The sequence below is a fragment of the Schistocerca americana genome, chromosome 1 (genome assembly GCF_021461395.2).
Source record: "Schistocerca americana isolate TAMUIC-IGC-003095 chromosome 1, iqSchAmer2.1, whole genome shotgun sequence".
Taxonomy (NCBI): Eukaryota; Metazoa; Arthropoda; class Insecta; order Orthoptera; family Acrididae; genus Schistocerca; species Schistocerca americana.
The window spans coordinates 699,412,326-699,428,830 of NC_060119.1; the positions used below are offsets into that span (position 1 = coordinate 699,412,326).

The window sequence follows — 16,505 nt, forward strand, 5'->3', positions numbered from 1 at the left end:
GAGAAACAAAAGACAGTATTCGTTTTAAGTAGGAAGCTCTTGTTTTACCGCACGAAAGAAGAATTACGCGGTGGAAAGAGCTGAAAGGAGAAACTGTGAACAAATCTCCGTGTCTTCAAAGTAATAAACGAAAAACATCTTTCGGTGCGGAACTGCATAAATTAATCCGCAGCAACAGATTTCATGGTATGGTAAATAAAAAATTTTCTCTTTAATTACAAGCAGAGCAAAACTGACCACAGGCAAAATGTTTTTCTTTCTCCTTCGAGTTAAAACAGAATTATTTATTTCCAGAGAACGAGACGGAATAAAAGCTTCCCGTTACAGTTTCCGGCAAAAATGCGTTGGAAGTAGCAGATGGTATTCTGGAAACTAGTGTCGTTTGTAAAACCCTCATTAAAAACAATCAGGCATTGGAGAAAATGAATGAGTGTTGAGTTCAGTACATCACTTGGAGCGAACATCGGCCTCATGATTTAAGCACGGTAAACTTTACTTTAAAAGAATAGTGCGGCCATAAAACTGGAAACCGTTAGACATCTGGATTCAGTCTACGAGAGTGAAATCTGCCGAAATGGTGGCTATCGGATCACGTACAAAGCCGATACTTGTGCAAGGGAGCAAATGTAAGATTTCTAGACGATTTTTGGCATGTGTAAGGTATTAGTGAATAATTCTTCCACCGTTTCCAAACAACATTTTCGTAATCGATAGTGCTCTTTGTGTGTTCCATTTTTAAATTTGATACCCCTTCCGACTATGCAAGCATTTCAGCTTTGTAGTGTCAGTTCCAAATTCAGTGATAAATGCATGCATGTCGTAAATACGCAGTTAGTGTGTGATCTTTTAAGTAATAAATACTGTGGCCTTCAAGGTGTTTGCCGTTATGGAAATAATTTTTTTGTGGTTTTACGAGTCCTCCTCCTTAGCTGTGTGGCCAGCCTCTACGAGCCTCGCACGGAAGACGTGGTTTTGATCTCCGCTATTTAAAAAGATTTTCCGTTGAGTGTAGGATTGAAGCAGGTTACACTCAGCGTGTTGAGGAGCACTGTGGAACTGCTTGAAGGAGAAGTGGCCTCGATTCAAAAGCTGAAATTGACTACCGAGGGCCGGCCGAAGTGGCCGTGCGGTTAAAGGCGCTGCAGTCTGGAACCGCAAGACCTCTACGGTCGCAGGTTCGAATCCTGCCTCGGGCATGGATGTTTGTGATGTCCTTAGGTTAGTTAGGTTTAACTAGTTCTAAGTTCTAGGGGACTAATGACCTCAGCAGTTGAGTCCCATAGTGCTCAGAGCCATTTGAACCATTTTTGACTACCGAGGGAGCGGAGTGTTCACCAGATAGAGGTACAAACTGGCGTCCATTGAAGCTTAGGCAGAGGATAACACCACAGACGGTGAGCGCTCTTGGTCCAGCGGGCCTGACTACGTGTTTATTTTTCTATTTTGTACAAATGAGCCCAGTTAGGAGTCCACAAAATATATAGAAATGCTGTGATCATGTTTACTTCGTTATATTGCTGTGGGCTTGTTTCTTCGGGGAGTTTGGAAATTTGTCGTAAGGTCTTATGGGACCAAACTGCTGAGGTGATCGGTCCATAAGCTTACGCACTACTTAATCTAACTTAAACTAACGTACGCTACGAACAACACACACACACACACACACACACACACACACATACACACACACACACACACACACACACATACACACACACACACCCATGCCCGAGGGAGGACTCGAACCTCCGACGGGGGAAGCCGCGCGGACCGTGACAAGGCGCCTGAGACCACGCGGCTACCCCGCGCCGCTTGTTTCCTTGCTTCTGATCAAGTGTTCTCCTTCGGTTATCCATCATCCTAAACTTGTCATTGCTCAACATTAAATCGAAAAATTTTCCTATGCTGATAATATTAGTCCATGTTCTTCTTTACTCCGCTTTTCATGAGATTCTGATATTCTTGTAACTATGGTTAATCCCATTGATATTGGCGTAAAAATTTAATGTGCTTCTTCTAATGTCACTATGACTATTTGTCTACTGTTTGATTTCGTGATTGCTTCTTAGTCTGAGAAAATCGTCTATGGATATTGGTTCGAGGACTTTTCATATTATTTTACCTTCTTTGATTTGACCCATTAGAAATGTTTTGTGAAAGCCTGCGACTGTGAAAATATTGGGCTTGTTTATAAATAACTTTTCTGCTACCAATGACAATTTTATTTTTATTTTACATGACATGTTTCAAGAAATGATTCCCATATTGAAGTGCGTTTTTCTCTGATTACTATTCCATTTTCTGGTAATGTTTTCGACACGTGAGGTTCTGCGTTGTTCTATTGACTTTATTGAATGTAAAATTTCTCGTTTTTCTTTTATATACTGCAGTGAAGTCAACAGAACAATGCAGAACTTCACACATTAAGAAAAAATCGAATAGTACACAGAGAAAAACGCTCTCGAATATTGGAATCATTTTTCGAAACATGTCGTATAGAACATAAATAAAAACAAAATCTTGACTGGTAGCAGAAAAGCTCTCTGTATACAAACCCATTTCCCTTCGCTGTTTTCATAGTTTTTGGCATCCATTTTCCTGGTCAGAATGAATCTTTCAGGAACATGGAGACAATCTGGTAATGATTGAGAGTTTTGAAGTGCATTTCTTTTTGGCTGAAAAGATATGCTATTTTCATTTTAATCTACCCAATTTCATTAGCATTTATTATGTGTAGTGTTATTATTATTATTATTATTGTGTAACTAAATTAAATATGGACTGAGTATGTCGATTACTTACGCTACAACTTCACGCTTTATACATCTGGAAATGTGTTCCAGTTTTATATTGAGAGCACTAATACACAAGCATAAATAAAACGGATTTTCTTTGTATCATTGTAAAGGGAAAACAGTGATCTGAAGACAAGAATATAATGCCGGAATAATGTATACGTACTTCAATGTTGGCACGGTGGAGTTTATAGAGGTCAGTCTACAACTCCGAAGATTCTCAATTCGATTCCCTATGGGATATCTGTTATCTTCTTTTCACCTATATTCAGACCTGTGGAATTAAGTTCTCGGGATACCAAAGTACACTGAAAAGAAAAGCTTAGGCTGCTGCAAATGCGAGACTTAAATTCAGATTTGATGTTCCAGCGGCAGCCTAACCCTTAATTCACGAGATGATTTTCTGTAACGTATACTATGAGGTGCTTCCTCTAGTATGTCTACGTTTAAACCTAGATTTAAGAGGTAAATCAATCGATAATTTTGATTTAAGTTACATAACATTTATTTTTCCTATTGACTAAGATTTGTGGTAATACTCCTTGTTGATTTTATCAAAGTGAATAAAGCTGGCAGCGTTTAATTTTTATCGCACAGAATCACACACTTTTCTGCGGTTTTTAAGTACTGCGTATAATTAAACTGTTAGAGAACAGTATCTTATACTCTTAAAAACATCAGTCTCTCTTTAACAAGTGAATTTTCGAAGAAAACTAAGTTCCAGGATTTAAACTAGCACACAAAAATTGTACTCGATAGGTTCAAGAAAGAAGCCTGCAAAATTGACATTTAATGTTTGGATCTACATTTTTCTTTAGCACTGCTCAGAACATATTTGATTTTAATGAACACTTGAAATATTTTGTTGGAGGAACAGAAAGGTCCCCACCACCTTTCTGAAGTTCTTCCTCAGAATGGTTTTCTTGTTCGCTAACAGAATTATGATCACTAGCTATTGCAAAATCGTCGTCTTTTTCGTCCATTTCTTGATCTATATTACTGAAATCTTCCTCCAGCCACCGACTACAAATTTCATCAAACTTAAGAGTGTTAAAGCTGACACATTCCTGCCAACACTTTTTGTACTGTACTGGAGAAAACAACTACGTAATTCACGAGGCGCGTTCTAAGGAAACCAATACATGTAAACAACAAACGAAGAAGGTGATAATGCAGCCGACAATAAAACTTTGTAATGTCAGCAATTTAAGAACGGTAGGGGGTTGGGGTACAGAAGTATTCTGCCCGAGTTGACTCTGCAGAGGGAGTTTGAAAATTCTCGCATGGTCTGAGAGATCACACCCCGTGAATTAAGAACAGATGCTCTGATCGTGTTGCAACGTAAGACGCCATACAAGCAGGTTTTTAATGATTTAACACCAATGTTCCAAAGATGTGAATTGCTGTTTAATTAAAAAATAGGCTACACCGTGTAAACCATATAGCCAACACATCCGTTTCAACAGTCGCAATATCAAAAGAGGGCGAGGGTGTACTTTATGCTCACCTCTTGAAAATATTGTGATCTGGTGATGTACTTTATATTTCAACATTTTGAAAAAAATATTTATTGTTTTTAATCATTTGTTATACCAGATTCCGTTATTGCCTTTAATTTTTCGGTAAAATGTAAGCCAAAAACTTAATTCTCACTAGTGTGACTTTTCAAGTTCAGAGAGCTTCTTACACATCTATAACCCTTTAAAAACTATGTCCCCTCCCATTGGCAGTATACGTTATGGAAAACGCATTGGTACAGCTAAGGTTAATTCAAGCATTATTGTAGTTACACATCAGACGCCATTCCATTTACAGTCAGTACAGATATGTTGAATGCTGTATCTACACACACATCACAACGGTGTATTAAAAGTCCACAATTAAAAGTCCACAAGATGTGCAAGTCTGCAACCTCTACTTCTCTGGGTCGGGATACTGCTCCAAAACCACGCAAGAAATTAAGGTTCACGTCCCGTTGACGATGAGATAGTTAACGAAGGAGCATATGTTCGGATAGACTGGCAAGTGGCAGGATATCTTCTGTGTTCGTTTCAAAGGAGCTACTCCAGCGATTTAAGGGGAGCACGGAAAACCAAATGCATTTGAACCTCGCTCCTGCTGAATGAAAATCCACTGGCTTAACCATAGCGTCACCGTATAGCGCTTGTCCTCATGCTATTCTGCTTGTTTTTTTTATTTTACCTATGTACTGGCCAATTAGGATCAGATATGATTTGAGTTCCTTTTCTTTCTGTGTTGCTTCTTAATTTTTCAGTAGTCCTTCAGCCTTTCTCCATGTTGTCTTTCCATTTGCTCTGTCTATGTTTTTTCCCGTATTGTTATGCCTTCTGCCTTGAAAGCCTTCTAAATTTAGTATTTTTATGCTTAAAAAAGTTTCTCTCTGTTAATTCGGATTCTTTAATATTGTTTCTTTCCGGATCCTTTTTCTTTCTGTTGTCCATACTACTGTCGATTTACTTTTTCAGAAGTACAGGATTACTTGCTTCGTTAGCCTATTTCCATTCATTAGGTAGAGGTGTAGAAAGAACATTAATCGTCGCTTTGCCATTGCCTCTTATATGTTGTTTATATTTTCTAAGAGTGCCTTCTTACTCGTCATTTTCCCACCTTCTGTAGGGTACATTTCAGCCATTATTTTTCAAGTCCTCTATTCTGTCCAGTTAATAGTTTATCGTTAAGCATTCACATCATATAAATATTTTGCTCTTACCACTGTGGTATAGTATATCAATTTTTTTAGATATGTATATCTTGCTGTAGATTTTTTTGTCAAACCTTATGTTCTTTCCATTTTATTAATTTTTTCTGTTCCATTCTGCTAAACAGGATGATTCAACTGTCCCAACGATGGGTTTGAGGCAAGCCACAATGCTTTCAAAACCATGTGTGAGGTTTTCATATTCTCTTGTTCGCTACTTGCAAACTATTAGTGCTACAGAAAAAATGAACAGGACCTATTTGTAGGAAATGTAATTGTATTAGGATGTGTTTTCACTGAAGGCCACGGTTTTCGAGTTATTAAAGAAAAACGCGTTTGAAGAACTATGGTCTCTAGCGAAAACGTATCCAAGCACAAAATTTAACTACATTAAATTTACTACAAAAAGATCTTGTCACTTTTTCTGTAGGACTAAGAGTTTGTGCGAAGCGAGCGAGAGAATATGGAGATCCTGCACATGGTACATGAACGCACTTGGTTGCATAAAATCTGTCGGTAGGGGGAGTTGAATCACCTGCTGATGAGCTCTGTTTTTCCTAATCGTATTTGTATTATTTTGGTGCAGTTTTATTTTGACATGAATTTTATTTTATCAGTTGAAATTTTGATTCCAGTTCTACGTGCTATTTTCCAGAAGATTTATTTCACTAACTGTATCTGCCAGAATTTCTGTAAATATTGCATAATCGCCTGCAAAAGCCAAGTAGTTTACCTTATGTTGTGGTAGCAGACCTTGCAGCCCACTGAGAGGTGGGAGGCGAGCTGTCTATGAAATACTGTTGCAGGATGACATCTTGGATATTCGGGAATCCAGCGGAATGTTCGCGTCGTTCTCGCACGATATTTCAACAGCGTGCCTCGCTGTCTTCTTCAGGTGCTACCTGAGACTGGTCCTTGGGTCGATCGAGTCCAGTATTTATGCCTGGAAGGAGCTGGGCGTTCCCTAATCGGTTCGCGCCGAGTCGAGTGTTCCGTCTGTGTGGTCCGCGCGCGCCGGACTCTACTTCAATGGAACCCCCCCCCCCCCCCCCCCCCCCCAGTCTGGCGTATGTTACGACTGCCGTCCTCGTCCGTTTTCGCCGCCTCAAGGGTTGTGGTCGTCATCTGAGGTGTGTCAGACCCGTTCTGAGATGTTGGGTACTCTGTCTCATGACTGTTACTATGATTTCCAATGTAGCCGCGTCTGGCGGGCGCGGTCCGTAGACGTAACACACGACGTCGACGCGGCGCGGACCGATTATGGAGCGCCCATCACGAAACAGAAGTGGAAATCATAGTAATAGCCATGAAACAGAGTGCCCAACATCTCAGAACTAGTCTGACACACCTCAGATGACGACCACAACCGTTGGGGACGGCCAAAACGGGCGCGGACGGCAGTCGGAGCATCAGCGACTGGAGGGGTCCATTTGAAGCCGAGTCTGGCGGGCGCGGACCACAGACGGAACACTCGACTCGGCGCGGACCGATTAGGGAACGCCCAGCTCCTTCCAGGCATAAATACTGACTCGATCGGCCCAAGGACCCGTCTCAGGTAGCACCTGAAGAAGACAGCGAGGCACGCTGTTGAAATGTCGTGCGAGAACGACGCGAACATTCGGCTGGATTCCCGAATATCCAAGATGTCAACAGATGCCGGGAAAGCATGAAGAATTACACTGTTGCAGGATGCTGGAATATTTCTCCTACAAGATGCTACAAGATCCCAGTCCACCACAGCGGTGAGCTATATTTTCACGTGTCGTGGCACAATGATGTAATGCCTTGGTCACGTATTTGACCACAGGCAGAGCCCTATCACAACAAAGCTGGGCAGAATAGCTATAAATATTCGCCGCTCAGACGCTGTCGGCGCCTTCTATTCAACTACAGCCGACGCCCTGTCGTTCTCCACGCCAGCTGTCCGTCCTGTGTGGGCCAAGAAGTTAGAAATTCATCTAGCAGTGTCATCAGTTGACCACTGGTCTGGAAACCGCTACCAGACCTGTTAGTTCTTGGTCTCGAATTGGTGACGTGGGTTTGATTCCTGCGCACCCATGTGTCTGATCAGCTGCTGGGTGCGGCTGGCAGTCCAATGAACACCTGCCACCTGATGAACGTCTGACAGAAACCTTGCATCTGCAAGGCCGCACCAGCTGCTGCTATTTTGCTGGTACAGCATTCAGGTGCCCTGCGTACTCACATTGCCATCAGCCAAGCATGCTGCTGGCTGTTGTGCTGAGGTAGAAACTGCTGCCTGGGAGGGTACGGAAAGCATCGGGAAGCCAACGCCAAACTTTGTATGGACGACTATCAGAATCAAGGGTGTTGTTGCTAACTGAGGTCTTCTGATTCTGCACTTGTCGTGATATCGGTGGAACTTTGCCCAGTGTCCAGTTCACACCATCCTGAAGCAGAAACGGCAATCCTGGCATTTAATGGTGTCTGTTCCCCCGACAACATAAGAACTGATGTCAGGAGAAAGCCAGTAACAACGAGCAACGTCATGGGACGCCAATCAGAACAGCATTTCAATGTGATGAGTGGAAACAAACTTTTTTTTCTTGTAAGTTCTCGACAATATCTAATCCTGTGGACTGAAGGGTTCGATGGAATGTTCGACTGGTGCAAGTTGACTCAGTCAGTGATGTAAGTGAATTTAGGGCGCACGCTAAGTAAACGGTGGTGGTTTGCGCCCATTCACGTGTGGGCAATGTAACTTGTTATGGCACAGTGCTCCATGCTCACAGTCTTCAGCAATGATTTGGGTATGCCTGGGCTAGGGAATGTAGAAATGCACATGGTTGGCGCTCACGCATAAAGATTAAAAGTGTCTGTAGTAAAAAAAATGCAATAGTATTTTTCCTTTTGTAGTAGCCACAAACTTTGCAATAAACAAGCCACAGGTTTGGAGGGTTACCACTGCACTGGCGGTTCAGAACTTGCTGAATAAAATGTCACAAATAAGGGCAGGCAGCAGGGGTTTGTGTAAGCAGTCAGATGCATCATCAGTGGAAGACAGATCCTCGTCCAGTATGTCAGCACCGATCCTAGATGCTAGTACCGCTACCATAGTTTCTCCTTTTTCAGGCAAAGCAGCGGAGGATCTGTTAGCACTTAAAGACAACCTTTTAACAGCTTCAACGCTCAGATGTTAGTCAGAGAAACAGCTGTTGCATATGGCTAAATTACGTTTGGTGGAAGAAGCGAAAACATTTGTTTCAAGAGCAGTTATGGAATGCCCAGACACTTAAAGTTCTGAGGATAGGCTTATTACAGAGATATAGGAGAAGAATAGTTGTTCATATTACCAGGAGCAATTAAACAGCGTGTCACAAAAACAGGGATAGTCCACAGAGAGTTTCTTGAACAGGATTGGAAGGCTTAATATCAATTAGTACAAACTGATGGAAAGTGATGACATTAATAAAGTCCTACTGCAAGAGGCAGAACAGCGAGTTTTGGACGCATTTTTGCAGGGGTTGCGCCCGCATCTCGTGGTCGTGCGGCAGCGTTCTCGCTTCCCACGCCCGGGTTCCCGGGTTCGATTCCCGGCGGGGTCAGGTATTTTCTCTGCCTCGTGATGGCTGGGTGTTGTGTGCTGTCCTTAGGTTAGTTAGGTTTAAGTAGTTCTAAGTTCTAGAGGACTTATGACCACAGCAGTTGAGTCCCATAGTGCTCAGAGCCATTTGAACCATTTTGCAGGGGTTGCATCGTGATGTATCGAGGAAAAAAAGGGGCACAATTTCCTAAAAACTTAGATGGAGCCACAAGAACGGCAACAGCACTGGAAAAAATAGACGCAGTGAATCAAGTCCACGAGAAAAGGAGGAATTTTCCTTCGATGTCAAGCACTACCATGATGGGTAGTTTTTTATTTATTTATTTATTGTTACGTGGGACCAAATTAAGGAGAAGTCTCCATGGTCATGGAACGAGTCAATACATGAAATTATAACACGATATTAGAAACACGTAAAATGAAATATAAAAAACATATTCAGGTGACAAGTCGCAAGTTTAAATAAAGGAAATCAACCATGTAACACAGGAATTTGCTTTTTTAGCTATTCCAGGAGCTCCTCGACAGAATAAAGGAGTGAGCCATGAGGAAACTCTTCAGTTTATACTTAAAAGAGTTTGGGCTACTGCTAAGATTTTTGAGTTCTTGTGGTAGCTTATTGAAAATGGATGCAGCAGAATACTGCACTCCTTTCTGCACAAGAGTCAAGGAAGTGCATTCCACATGCAGATTGGATTTCTGCATAGTATTAACTGAGTGAAAGCTGCTAACTCTTGGGAATAGGCTAATATTGCTAACAACAAACGACATTAAAGAAAATATATACTGTGAGGGCAATGTCAGAATTCCCAGACTATTGAATAGGGGTCGACAAGAGGTTCTCGAACTTACACCACATATAGCTCGTACAGCCCGTTTTTGAGCCAAAAATACCCTTTTTGAATCAGAAGAATTACCCCAAAAAATAATACCATACGACATAAGCGTATGAAAATACGCGAAGTAGACTACTTTCGTGTTGAAGTGTCACTTATTTCAGATACTGTTCTAATGGTAAATAAAGCAGCATTTAGTTTCTGAGTAAGATCCTGGACATGGGCTTTCCACAACAGCTTACTATCTATCCGAACGCCTAGGAACTTGAACTGTTCCGTCTCGCTTATAATATGCCCATTCTGTCTGATCAAAATATCGGCTCTTATTGAATTGTGAGTTAGAAACTGTAAAAACTGAGCCTTACTGTGATTTAGCATCAAATTATTTTCCACAAGCCACGAACTTATTTCATGAACTAAATTATTTCATACTGTTTCAATATTACACACAAGATCCTTCACTACCAAGCTGGTGTCATCAGCAAAGAGAAATATTTTTGAATCACCTGTAACACTAGAAGGCATATCATTTATATAAATAAGAAATAGCAGTGGCCCCTTGGGGAACAGCCCCACTTAACAGTGCCTCATTGGGACTGAACATCACTCTCAATATTGCGGAGAATTACCTTCTGCTTTCTGTTCTTAAAGTAAGAGGCGAACCAATTGTAAGCTACTCCCCTTACTCCATAATGGTCCAACTTCTGCAGTAGTATTTTGTGGTCAACACAGTCAAAAGCCTTCGTTAAATCAAAGAAAACACCTAGCGTTCGCAACCTTTTATTTAAACCGTCCAAAACCTCACAGAGAAAAGAGAATATAGCATTTTCAGTTGTTAAACCATTTCTAAAACCAAACTGAACATTTGACAGCAAATTATGTGAATTTAAATGCTCCAGTAACCTTGTATATACAACATTCTCGATAACTTTAGCAAACACCGATGGCATAGAAATAGGTCTAAAATTGTCAACATTATCAATATCTCCCATTTTATAAAGTGGCTTCACTACCGAGTACTTAATCGGTCAGGAAACCGACCACTACTAAAGGAAAAGTTACAGATATGGCTAAGTACTGGGTTAACATACATAGAACAATACTTCAGTATTCTGCTAGATACCTCGTCATATCCATGAGAGTTCTTGGTCTTTAGTGATTTAATTATTAACTCAATCTCCCTCTTGTCAGTATCATGGAGGAGCATTTCAGGTAACAGTCTCGGAACACTTTTTTCTAAGAGCGCTATATGATTCTCTGTTGGGACTAGGTTTCTATTTAGTTCACCTGCTATATTCAGAAAGTGATTATTAAATACTGTACATATATGCGACTTATCAGTAACACGGACATTCCCACTACGCACTGATTCTATATCCTCGACCTGTCTCTGCAGACCAGCCACTTCCTTTACGACTGACCATATGGTTTTAATTTTATCCTGAGACTTAGCTATTCTATCTGCATACCACATACTTTTTGCCTTCCTAATAACATTTTTAAGCACATTACAATACTGTTTGTAATGGGCTGCTGCATTTAGATTTTGACTGTTTCTAACGTTTTGATATAATTGCCACTTTGTTCTACAAGACATTCTTATCCCTCTAGTCAGCCACCCAGGTTGCCTGTTTGTGCTAATACCCTGTTTTGAACGTTCTAACGGAAAGCAACTTTCAAAAAGCACGAGAAAAGTCTTGAGAAAAGCATTATATTTATCGTCTACTGTATCAGCGCTATAAACATCTTGCCACTCTTGTTACTTGATAAGGTTTACAAAGGCCTCTACAGCAACTGGATCAGCTTTCCTAAACAGCTGATGACTATATTTAACACGTGTTGCAGCACAAAAATCTTTTAGAGTTAAAATTTATGCATCATGATCTGAAAGGCCATTCACCTTTTTGCTAACAGAATGCCCTTCTAGTAATGAGGAATGAACAAAAATGTTGTCTATGGTTGTTCTACTGTTCCCTTGCACTCTAGTTGGAAAGAATACGGTTTGCATAAGATTATACTAATTAAGGAGGTCTACCAGCATCTTCTTCCTTGCACAATCACTTATACAATTAATATTGAAGTCACCACATATAACTAACTTTTTGTATTTCCTATAAAGTGAACCAAGAACCTCCTCTAGCTTTAGCAAAAATGTAAACTCGGAGTCTGGGGATCTATAAATAACAACAGTTAGAAGTTTAGCTCCATTAAATTTAACCACACCTGCACAACATTCAAACACCTTTTCAGTGCAGTACTTCGAAACATCAATTGACTCAAATGGGTTGCCGTTTTTCACATACATGGCTACTCCCCCACACCGCAAAGAGCTCCTCGAAAAGCTGCCAGCCAACCTGTATCCTGGTAAAGGAAGCCTCTGAATTATCTCCTTATTTAAGAAGTGTTCAGGTATACCAATAATTTCAGAGTCAACATCTATAAGCAGTTCACTAATTTTATCTCTAATACCTTGCATATTTTGATGAAATATACCAATTCCCTCATTACTCGGATACCTAAGCTTTGTCAAAAGTGGTTTCTTTGTTAGAGAGACTTCCCTTAAGCAGGAATACCTAACAGCTGACTTCAATCTAAAAAAGGTGCAGCTCTAACACCCACTGCTGCAGGAATTTTCCCATGAGTTATACCACCAACCCCACCTATGCTGTCACCTAAAAGCTTTGCCAACCTCCCCTTCCCATACCTGTTGAGGTGCAGGCCATGTCTAGTGAAACCCGTTCTGTTGATAGACTCCACCGACACCACTGAAATGTGACCCATGCTTTCTGTCATCAGCGCACCCCCAAGTCTCATGTTATTACGCCTGACGGCTGTATTAAGATGAGGCCGATCGTGACGCTGAAACAGTTCCACGAAATGCACATTCGTGTTGCCAGTCTGAATGGCTATCTTTTCCAGGTCACCATCTATGTCATACTCCCCATCCCTATCAATACTATTACCAGCCCCACCCACAATCACTACCTGATCCTCTTTAGTAAAATCCCTACATAACCCCCCTATGTGAACAGTCACCTGAGCCAATCCTGCATTAGGCTTCACAATGCTGGTGACCTGGTACTCACTCCCCAGCACTTCCTGCAACTGCTGGCCTACACCTCTGCCATGAGAACTACCTAACAGCAGAACCTTCTTCTTCCTCTTCGACTTTGCAACTGTTCTAGCCACCGTAACTACTGAGGTCTGCTGCATACTTCCTACTTCTATAGCTACTAGAGATTCCTCTCCACTAGACTCTGACAGTTGGTCATATATATTGTAAACACCAATAGTAAAAGTGGGTCGACAGAAGCGTCCGATCCAACGCGTCGGCTTTGACCCGTGACGTAAGGGTGTCGTGTGTGACGTCATAACGGCGCGGAGTTTGGTTTGAGTGTGGCTGTCTCCAGTTCCGTTTTATCTTATTTTATTTACTTTTCTGATCTGTTCGTTCTATCTCGTATAATTTTTTTAAATTTAAAAACAATTATTACTTATTTTAATTATCTGTTTCCTCGAATTTCTGTTTTAGTTTATTATATTTATCTTTGATCTGTGCGTTCTATCCCGTGAGATTTTTTTTTTTTTAAAGACAAAAAACACTAATCAGCTACTGAAGCATCTTTATCTTCTATGGGTTGCAGGGGTTACGACCCCTGGGGAGGTGGGTCGGTATTCATGCATGGCTGTCTTCACTTACACGTTGTAGGTACGCAAGGCGTCTAAATTTGTTTATATTTAGTTTGCCCCCCACCCAAAACACCCCATTTCCCGCGCTTGTCCCGTTAGTGTCATTAGGCTTCTTGTGGAAAGTGTGTGTGTTTGTTTTTGTTTCCGCCATATTTGTGACGTCATGGGTCAAAGCAGACGGGTGGGATCGGACGCTTCCGCACTTCCGTAAAAGTATCTGAAAATCTTCTTCTCCTAGCAGATCTCTTGCCAACAGCCAGCTCCCATTCCCCAACCCCCTTCTCCCTCCTCATCCTATCTAGCTCCTCCTGTGCGTTTTTCAACTGAACCTGACGGGCACAGATCTTACGCTCCTGCTCCTCTATCAACTTACTCTTGCTACATAACCTGCAGTTCCAGGAGAGGATCTCACCAGAATGCCCACTGGCTTCCCCACTGTATTCCCCCCAGTGAAAATACTTCGAACAAGTCTCACACCGCAATCCACTACTCACGAACCTACGGCAAAGCCCACACTTCTCACTCATGGTAAAATTTTACTTTTTCTAAGTTCCGTTACTACAATAAGAAGATGTTAAAAACCTGACTACAATAATCACAAACGTACTCTACAAGGGAAGTAACTACTATTATTAACAGTATTAATAAAGGACAAATGTGAATATAACAAAATACTAATACAGAAAGAGAATCAAACATCTAATGACACAGTAACGAAGCTGAAAACAATTCCCAAAAAGTTCTTCTGAAATTATTTCACCAGAAAACTCAAAAAACACCGGTTGAAGACTACTAAAGTTCCTAAATAAACTACTATACACAAACAATTAATTAGTACTTAGCTTTCGATGCGCCGCTACAGCTGCAACTGGTCAGCGCCGAATGTAAACACAGGTAAGAGGTTACGTTGCTCGATACGAAACACTCACGAATATCAGGTCACAACACAAGAAAGGCAAAGGTGAATGAAGAAACCACTAGTAAGTCACTTATATAGTAAATATTATCACAAAAACCGTTAAAATATGTATCTGAAACCTAAAAATATATGAAAACTCACACGCAGTCACTCGCTTATGACGTCACACCAAAGATAGTCAGGACACATATAGTGGAATGCAGTCAACCACAGAGTAGATAATGTGGAAGAGTAATAATCTAGAACGAGACTGTAGACAGAATACAGGGCACTGTAGAAAGGCATGCTTTAGCAATAGCAACTTACCGTAAAGGACAGGGAAGCCTCCATGGCCGCTGAGCGGCGCTCTCAGAAAGACTTTAGCACATCTAACACGTGTACCGAAATGGAATTTAGCTTAATTGGTTTTTATTGGATATTGGTAAGTTTGGATCTCATGGGGTAGAGGATGTTAAGTGCAGTACGATATAAGTCATCTCGAGTAGGTCGTAATGTTTGTTAGCTGGGATCGGCGTTACTCAGATTTCTGGTAGGGACAAAACGTTTCTGGTGATATTTGGGATTTTTGATTCATACTGGTGACTGTTATTGTGCAGTCTTAGGGTTAGATTTCTGACATGAACATCACGGAAAGCGTAAAGTAGAACTCGATGTGATAGTGCTGAATTTGGGTGATAGTGCTGAATTTGGGGGAAATTGATGTCAGTGCCCCATTGCCTCACGATTTGTGTCTCTGGAAAAGGGAATCAATTAGCCTGTGTGCAACGCCACTAAAGGTTAAGTTGCGCAATGAAGTACCGCAAGATATGAGAAAACTAGTATGGGTGAAAGCAGGAATCGATTTGTCAATAAATTGTTATGCGTGATTGAGCCATTGAAGAAGAATGATTGGTTGGATAAGCCACGGTGTTTCGTATGCAGAGGTGTTGCACACATGCAGAATAGAGAACTTGTCTAAAGGATTTCTGGTCGCAATTTTGGAGATTTTGGGGCAGAATAATATTGATGTGATTAATTGATTAATTCGGACTCCAAAGCCGGCCGGAGTGGCCGAGCGGTTATAGGCGCTACAGTCCGGAACCGCGCGACCGCTACGGTCGCAGGTTCTAATCTTGCCTCTGGCATGGATGTGTGTGACGTCCTTAGGTTAGTTAGGTTTATGTAGTTCTGAGTTCTAGGGGACTGATGACCACAGCAGTTAAGTCCCATGGTGCGCAGAGCCATTTGAATCATTTTGAATCGGACTCCAAGACTGTCAATTTCAATGCATTATGGAAAAAAGTAAAGCACGTGGAAGGAATGAAAAAATTAGCAATGGAGGCGTTGATATTAGAGTTTGAGAATCTGTTTAACCCTAGTGTGTTACATCCATAAGTGAATGAGAGAAAAGAGAGAGTTCATCGCACGATAGAGAAAATGGTAAGTCATTGTGTAAATAGCGATCATAACGATTGGGCTGGGCTCCCAACATTTGTTGTCCCACCATATACTTTTAAGGTTCACGAAAGCATAGGCCTGTCTTCTTGCTAGGTAGTATATGACTGGAAAATGTCCTCAACACTTGAGGTATTGAAGTCTAAGGTAGGGAAGAATGGTGAATCTGCATGGAATTTTGCAAAAGCTTTACAGAAGGTACGGAATCAAGTGAAAAATCAAATATAAAGGCCCTGGAACGTCAGGAACCGAAATGGGTGATAGAATGTTAGGCTACCTGAATACCATATGGTACAATGGAAGATGTTAATGACCCTGCACAAAAGAATTTTTCACTCGTTATCAACGACAATATCAAGTGAACGAGGTGGCCTCACTAGTGAACGTCAAGCTACAACCTCCAACTCGTGCAGCAGGCATCCAAACTGTGCGTTTCCATCACTTTTGGGGCACGCCATACTCTTTACCGCTATTGCCTGCATCAGTTCCAAAAACGGGTGGAGGGAATAGGAAGGAGAAGGTTACACAGCAAGTAAAACAGGTTGCGACT

General features: G+C 41.3%; 1 protein-coding gene across 1 annotated transcript in view; it reads left to right on the forward strand.

The window, feature by feature from the left end:
• The first annotated feature begins 574 nt into the window (after positions 1–574).
• The window catches only part of LOC124544938 (odorant receptor Or2-like), a 125,524-nt gene continuing 109,593 nt past the window's right edge, over positions 575–16,505 (forward strand). Inside the window, exon 1 of the mRNA XM_047123689.1 lies at positions 575–626. Coding sequence (XP_046979645.1) covers positions 575–626 — 52 coding nt within the window. The remainder of the gene's footprint in view (positions 627–16,505) is intronic.